At 47.0% G+C, this 8,593-nt stretch overlaps 1 protein-coding gene across 1 annotated transcript in view; it reads left to right on the top strand.

The window, feature by feature from the left end:
* Positions 1–8,593, top strand: part of cacna1aa (calcium channel, voltage-dependent, P/Q type, alpha 1A subunit, a) — a 76,109-nt gene extending 67,516 nt beyond the window's left edge. Inside the window, 4 exon segments of the mRNA XM_062450854.1 lie at positions 550–588; positions 2,454–2,670; positions 2,754–3,028; positions 3,867–8,593. Of these exon segments, the coding sequence (XP_062306838.1) occupies positions 550–588; positions 2,454–2,670; positions 2,754–3,028; positions 3,867–4,670 (1,335 nt within the window). The 3' untranslated portion in view covers positions 4,671–8,593.

Genomic DNA, 8,593 nt, shown 5'->3' on the forward strand with positions numbered 1-8,593 from the left:
ACAGACCGTATCGCTGTTGTGTGGTGTTGTGGTGTTGACGGGTGTCGTTGTCATGACTCTGTAGTGTGTTAGTACTAGATGGTGATGTTGCCATGGTGACCCTGTCTATAACACTGTCACCCCCCCCTTCCCCCCAGTGTTTGTTGGCTGCTGTGGTAAGTGCCCCCCACCCCCACCCCCACCCCACCCTCATGGCTGCTTCTATGTCTAACCAGGTTCTCTCTCTCTCTCTCCCTCCTCTCACTTACTTTCTTTTTGGGTTTCCCCCACCCACATATTTCCCTGTCTATTTAATCCCTCTTTCACACGCTTTCAATGTGGTTTTTGTTTGTTTTGCTGGCCATCCATCCCTCTCTTTTGCCCTGCTCTCTTTCCTGTTCTGTCTGTTTGTCTGCTCTCTGCTCTACCTGTGCTACCTGTCTGTTTGTGTGTGTGTGTGTGTGTGTGTGTGTGTGTGTGTGTGTGTGTGTGTGTGTGTGTGTGTGTGTGTGTGTGTGGGTGTGCGCGCGCTTGCTTGCTTGTGTGTGTGTCTTCTCTGTGCTCATACAGCAGCGGAGGAAAGGGAGGCAACGTGGAAATAACCTCAGTGTATGTACCCTGTCTCCCCGTCACAGCCCCTCTTCATCTCTCTCTCTCTGTCTGTCTGTCTCTCTCTCTATGTCTGTCAGTCTTTCTGCCTCTCGTCTCTTTGGCTCGCTTTGTCTCCATCTCGTCTCCTCGTCGGTTTACTCCGCCTCTTTTTCTGTTCAGTCAGAACATGTACACGTGCATTTTTCCTTGTCTCTCTCAGGTTCTACAGCCTGAATGTGTTTACCATTTTGTTTGTCTACACATTAAGATGTCTTCAGTGGTGGGAATGTGGAACTTCCACTACTCCCAATTACTCCAATTCCAATTCAGCTCGGTTTCAAACGTGGCATGTCAAGTCAAACGTCCCCTTCCAAATGAGCTGTTAACCTCCAACCCATAAACCTCATACACACCTGCACCTGTTGTCCAGTGTCAAGTCTGTGAGTCATGTGGTGGAGCTCAAGGTCAGCCTTACCCTCTCTGATTGGCTGGGAGATCATCTACACCTACCACAAATCTGCACCTCCTGAGCTGCGTTCAGGGGCTTGGGGGGGGCTACGATTGGATTTGGAATTGGTTATATCTCTGCACCCTCTCTCTCTCTTCTTGGCTGTTTCTATTGCGTGTTCCACACCTGTGTTTTATTGATGTCATCTGTGCGCTGCTGTGTCCCATGTTGATGTTCTGGTCTGTGCTGATGTCATCAGTGTGCTGCTGTGTTTCATGTCTGTTCTGGTCTGTGCTGATGTCATCAGTGTGCGCATCCGTCCTCGGCACCTAATCCCCTGCATGCGAGGAATTGGTGATAGTGTTTTTGTTCATGTCTGAGAGAGAGAAACAGAGAGAGAGAGAGAGAGAGAGAGTGTGTGTGTGTGTGTGTGTGTGTGTGTGTGTGTGTGTGTGTGTGTGTGTGTGTGTGTGTGTGTGTGTGTGTGTGTGTGTGTGTGTGTGAAAGTACATTCAAGAGTAGATTCCCTCAGGACACTCACTCAGTACTGATCCTCGTGGGCTACACTGTCTGCTGGTGTTTTAAGCACCACTTAGATCAAATGAAATGGACATGATGTGGACTGCATGACAAAGGGAAGGCAGGCAGACACTGGTGTCCTGAGGAACTGGAACTGAACAAGCCTGCTACAGTGTATGCCCAGGTGTACCAACAGCTTTATAGGCTGTGTTCTGTGTCCTGGCATCCCAGAATGTTCGAGTGGTGGGGGGGGCTAGTGGACAGTCCCTGTGCCTGCATGGCTCTGGAGAGACGCACGCTAATGATACATGGAGTGGATAGTAACATATGGTTGTGTGGCCTGCAATGTAATACCAGAAAGAGGATGGTGCGGGGTATGTTGAGAGGGTGGGGATAAGGGTGGGTAATGGGGGTACTAACCCATTTTATTTCTTTTTTTTAACAATAAAGTTCTGGTTGCATGTCAGGCATGGCGTTTTGCCCTCGCCTAATTGCCTTTTTACCTTCAGTAAATATTTTTCCTTGCTGTTTTTATTTTTCTACTGTCTCCATTCTTCGTCCTCTTCTGCTTTTATCTTTTTTTTCTATTTATCTTCTCTGCCTGGGGCAGCATGACTGAATCATAAATTCATACGTCTGTGTGTGGGTGTTAAGGGTTTATGTGTGTGTGTGTGTGTGTACTTCTGACTGTGAGGTGGTACACCCTGCTATACACACACATATTCTATCAATCACTCAATCAGTCACACTGGTGTCAAAATCGCACACCCACTGACCCAAGGCCTTCAGACAACCCAAACAACATTTGCCTATTTGTCCTGACTTGGTACGAAAATACTTCTCTATCTTCCGCCTCCCTCTCTCTCTCCACATCTATCTTTCTCTCTCTCTCCCTCTCTCTCCCTCTCTCTCCCAGACCATCACAGACAACTGTCCCATGAAACGCTCCGCCTCCTCCCTGGGCCACGGCAGGTCTGGGAGGGGCCAGAGGGACAGGGGCGAGTCTGATGACTATGTTATGGAGCGGGTCATCCCAGAGGAGGGCGGAGCCCCGAGACATGGACACCATCGACGGGACCGGAGTCACCGAGCTTCCGAGAGGTCCCTCAGTCGGTATACTGACGCAGACACAGGTCAGAGAGAGAGGAACCACACACACAGACACACACAAAATGACTTGACACCATGGTAACCATGCTGACCACCTGTTTGGCAGGGCTGGGCACAGACCTGAGCACGACCACACAGTCAGGTGACCTACCGCCCAAAGAGAAGGACCGTGACCGCGACAGGGGTCGGCCCAAAGACCGCAAACACCACCACCATCACCACCACCACCACGGTTCTATTGACAAGGAGAGATACGTGCCCGAGCGCGAGCGTGGCGAGTACAGTCACAGACATTCCCGAGACAGAGACCATGAGCGGGACCGGGAGCGCCGCTGGTCACGGTCTCCCAGCGAGGGCAGGGAGTGCATGACACACAGACAGGTGGGCTTAATGTGTGTGTGAGTTCACACACACTGGTCTGTTTCCTTTACAACAGGCTTGCACACAGTGATCCAGCAATAAATGTTGAACAAGCGCATGCCAATGAGGAATGTCAAGATTCAGGTTATTCAAATTATTTCCATAGCAAAATAATTGGCATGTTTAATGCCAGTAGAGGTCCTTCCCTTAAACAGGTAACTGGCTGGGTTGAACGATGTGAGAACAGAGTTGATAACTTTTTTAGTTTCCCCTAATAATTCCCAAATACTTTTTTAACTTCAGCAATGTATTGATCATTATTCACGCTTACCCCATGAAAAATGAAATTGCTGCTTTCTGAACAACATACACACTTCACACACACGCATAATGACGCTACAGGTTGTATACAGACCCCCGCAAGAAAGTCCCACAAGATCAGACACTTGCATTTTAGGTATCTTGATGATCAGTATATTTAGGATGGACTGCATCACATTTGAAAGTCTTCCAGAAATCAACTTTTTTCCCTTTCTTTTCTCCTCTTATATTTTTGTGTTCTCTCTCTCCTCCGCGTGACATGTTGCTTCTCTCTGTATGCCCTTTCTGAACCAACTCTGTCACATCCTTTGCTCTGTTGCTTCTCAATGTCTTTCTTTTTTGCTTTCCTTCCTCCTCTCTCACACAACTGGTTGCTCTACTCTACTTATTGTTGCCATTGTTGTTATTGTTGTCTCTTGTTCTCTCTCGCTCTTCTCTTTACTTCTCCATCTCTGTTTTTCCCCTCCTCTCAATCTCTTTTTTCGTGTAAAATGTTGTGGTTGTTTTTTTTATTTGCCTTGTTTCACTTTTTGTGTAGGGCAGTAGTTCGGTGAGCGGAAGCCCTGTCCCCTCCACCTCGGGGACCAGTACCCCGCGCCGTGGGCGTCGCCAGCTGCCCCAGACCCCTGCAACACCCCGCCCCCATGTCACCTACTCCCCTGTGGTCCGTAAGGCCATGGCCACCCCTCCTGGAGGGGTCCTGCCTCAGGGCCGCCTGCCGGCCCCAGCCCCACGACGGTTCTCCCCTGAGCCCCCTCAGGGCCCGCCTCCCCCTGCCCCCCATGGCTCTCCCCACCAGTCCCGACAACCCCCTCCACATTGGGGAGATGGGAGCGGGGGCTCCCTGGAGGGCGACGGATGCTTCTACAACCAGGACTACAATTACGATCGTGAGCCGCCACCACGCCACGAACCACCTGCCTACGAGCAGAGCCTTGCTCCACAGGGCAACCCACACCCCCTTACCCACCCACTACCACTGCCTCCACCCCACAACCACCCCCAGCCTCCGCCTCAGCTGCACCTGGCCGGGAACCCCCACCCACAGCCCCAGCCCCACCCCGTACCCCATGCCCAGCCCCACCCTCAGCCCCAACCCCACCGCACTTCACCCAGGACTTCTCGCCATGCGCCTCCGCTCATCACGGCCATTCCGGGCGGCCCCGGCCAGCCAACCGCGCCACGACGCCTTCCCAATGGCTACCGCTCCTCCTCCCCCTCCTCCCACCACCACGGACCCCCCCACCCTGCGACCCACAAGATCCCTCCGCCCCACCCCAGGGGCCCACGCAAGGGCCTGCACGAACCCTACAGCGAGACGGATGAGGACGAGTGGTGCTAGCCTCTGGGGAACAGGGAACGAGGGAGAGGGGAGGACAGATGAAGGGAAGGAGGGCTTTGGGAAACACAAAGCCAGAGCATGAACTGCCGACAGGGGAAACCAAGGCATGATTCTTTCTTTCCTTTCTGTTGTTTTTCTTTTCTCGTTTCCTCTGCTGCTCGGTGTTTCCCATGGAGGAATAAAGGGGGATGAAAAGAAGGGGACGACTGCCGATAAAGAGGGATCGTGGGCAAGAGGGTTTAGGAAAATTCATCCCCACACAACCCCCCCCCCCCCCCCCCAAATAACAACACAGCCCAGCTGTGATGCAAGGCAACAAACCTAACTCAAACCTAGTTTTTCAAAATGGAGGTTGGAGAGGAGAGATACTGCTCTCCTTGTATCACTCCAAGCCTTCAGGAGAAAAAAGGAAAGACAGCTACAACATTGAGGTTCAACCAGACGTGGAAAACTTCTAACCTGAGGAAGAACAACTACTTTTTTTGCTTTTTAGAACTAACTGGAGTTGCGTTAGTTGTAACCCCCCCCCCCACCACCACCACCACCCCACCCCCTCACCCCTCTCCTGCAGGGGGCAATATTGATGAGTTTTATCATCTGTGTTTACTGTTAATAGTGACATCACTTGACTTTGAGCTTTCCACCTATGTGTGGTGAGTGGGTAACTGGGGAAGGAGGAAGGGTTGATGGGTGGAGGGTAAGGCATCTGGACTCACCAGGAGGAGTAAGGGGGAAGAGTCAAATGGAGAGGGAGTCAGGTTCTCCCCTTCTCCCTCTCAAAAAAATAAATACACACCCACCCACGCAACCAAACGCAACCAAGGAGGGAAGAATCACAAAAGTTGATGGAAAAGTATTTAAAGCACACACATGAACATATACACACAGGCACACACACACACACACACACACACACACAGAAACATTTTCTTCAGTATTTCTTCTACTCCTGCGGCTGCTTCCTCCTCCTCTACTACTTCTACTTCTTCAAAACATGAAAGCTTGAATCTTTTGTTGCACCTGCTCAGCTTGGTTTAGATTTGTGGAGTTTTAAGAGAAAAAAAAACAGTGGAATACTGCATGAATGATACAAGAAAAAATTACGTAACAAAGAGAAGCTACTGTATGTGGGGGTAAATGATTCCTTGGTCTTTTCCATATATGGTCTTGAGGGTTCTCTCTTTCTTCCAGTAATGTCTTTCTCTCTCTCACTGTGTTGAAGGTCAAGTAGTGGGTAGGGAAGGCAGAGAGATGGATATATTTATGACAGACCCACATAAAGCCTAATGATGAGGCAGAATGATTGTCTACTTATATTTTGTTCTTGTTGGAATGTTCTGTGCCAAATGACTGCCACTGACAAGTATTAAAATGCACAACATTGTTCTAAAGGAAGTCGGAATTTTTGTAGCTAAATTTCAAGAAGGGAAGAGGAAAGGCGTTCACAAAATGTTGAATTTGGTGGAAGGCAAATAACCTAGCCTCCACTTGACCAAGTCTTCACTCCAACCAGTATCGTCTCATGTCTTCCAGGGTTTGAGTTTCTTCGTAAGAGAAAAAGAGAGAGAAAGGCAGAGAAATAAGGGAACCTTTCCATTCTTTGTTTATTCTTTGAAAATATTGATCATGGTTCTACAGATACCATTGAACAACGATAATGATCTTGAGGATAACAAGGATGATGATGTCCAAGCTTGTGAGAGAGAGTCTCCTTAAATTATGTTGTTTGATTTGGGTTGTTTCATATGAGACAGTACTGCGCATCACCATCTTTCTCGGGTGAAAAGGTTTTGAGTCGACTAGCCAGCCAGGTGGTTGGAGCTCTGTCCCACACACAGACGCATCTTGGAAAAGATGTGTGCTGTTCCTCACACTAAACTCCCGCCCTCTAAGTTTGTTCACTGTTCAGCCTGTAGTTTCTCTCTGCAGGACCCTAAATGAACTATTTTGCCAAAGACAGTACTGTACGTTAATACTGTATTTGAAGCAACTGAGTGTGTGCTCTTTTGATCACTTATCACTGGCTACCTAATCGAATTAAGGATATACTAGTCCCTTTGGGTGTTTTCGTTATAAATTGATAGAGGGCTGCTAATGGGTAGCTAAATGTAGCCCCTCCAGAATTGAGGTCATGACAAAGCCATGAGAGATGGGAGACAGAGTTCCACCGCCAACCCAGGCCCCTACGTGGCACTGTAGCAATGCATTGCAATCCCACTCATGCTGTTTCACCCACCCACCCCTCTCTGACCACCCACTCCCCGACCACCCACTTAAATACTGAGTCTGATGTTGTTGGTACCTGTGCCACTGTTGAAGCACCTCATCTGTGTTCAGGACGTGTAACAGCCAATCCAATTGTACCGGAACTGTCTCACAGCCAATCAAACTGCATGGAATGAACAATGCGGGTGTTTTTCTGACAAATGTCTCTGCCCTGTGTCGCCCTGATCTTTCTATGTGTGTCTCAAACACACCTAATGTTTCCCACTCTGTCTTTCTCTTTCAATATTGAGACAGAACAATTGCCACATTGTCATTACATTTAGACATGCCACGAAAATAATAACGATTATTATTACAGATAGTACTAGTGGAGTTACAATACTTTGCATTATGAACATCATTGTGATTATTCCAGTTACTTCTATAATTTTTATGGAATTTATTATTTACCATGATTATGGTTATTATTATCATTGTTGTTATTGCCAAAACTACCCACACTGCACACACCTAGTGTCCATGCTTTTCCAATGCTATCACAGCGTTGGAATTAAAGAGAAGTTGGATCTGCATTATCTCCCTCAATGTATTTGCCACACATGACCAGAGAATGCACAGAATACTGCCTAACAGTGTTCTTCCTATGTAGGAATGTCAAAGATGTATATTTGTTACAGTACTACACACAGACAAAGCAGAGAGCCTTAGATACACGCTCATATGTGTGTGTGTGTGTGTGTGTGTGTGTGCGTGCGCATGTTAATTATTTATTAAACTTTGTTTTGCCTTTACATCATTTCAGTTTTTGTGTTGCAGTATTTGTTTGTTTGTCTATGGGATTGTGAGGGTGTATTCAAGTGTATGTGTGTGTGTATGTGTAGGGACAAGAGACATGATGTTAGTCACCCTCCAACATAACAAGGAAAGGCCCAAACATTACTGTCAATATACTGACACCATCCAACATCCACTAACACCTGCTAAATAATCTCATAATTACTTCAAAAGCAATGTAGGAGCTGCAAAGGAAAAAAAGAGAAAAAAATAAATTTAAGTAAAAAAATAAAAAATAAAAAAAGGGGAAAGTATCTACTTCCAGAACTGCATGTGCTATGTGCATGCCACACCGTGGGTGAACAGTCATCTTCAGGAAATAAAAAAGATGAATATGAATTCAGAGAAAAATATATAGAAATAGATTGATGTTTTTTCAAAGCAACATGTTTACTTTATTTCCTTCTATTTTTGAGAACAAAAGAGGTTGAAAATGTAAAAAAAAAAAAAAGTGTTAAAAGAGCATAAAGCGACTTTGATGGGAATCAAAGTCTGTTTATTTCTGTTGCCAGTTGTTCACTGAAAACATGGAGGTGAGACACAACACACACAAATGTTCAGGACACCATAAAGAGAGGGAACTTCTGTTTAAAAAAAGAAAATACAGTAAAAAGATACGGTGAATATTCCTTCTACTCTTGGGTTGAACCAGGAGCTAGTTAAATCTGACCATGTTCCAATTTATTCTGACTGTGGAACCTTTTATCTCTCTCTCACACTCCCTCTCTTTTCTCTTTCTCTCTTACGCTGTCTCTTTCACTCTGTCTCACACTCAACCCTATCTCACCGCTATTTCTACCAGTGCATTTTGTAATTCCAAACAGAATCTTCCTAATGAATAAAAACCAGAGAGAATGCACACA

This window comes from Osmerus eperlanus, chromosome 2 (assembly GCF_963692335.1).
Source record: "Osmerus eperlanus chromosome 2, fOsmEpe2.1, whole genome shotgun sequence".
In the NCBI taxonomy this organism is placed as follows: Eukaryota; Metazoa; Chordata; class Actinopteri; order Osmeriformes; family Osmeridae; genus Osmerus; species Osmerus eperlanus.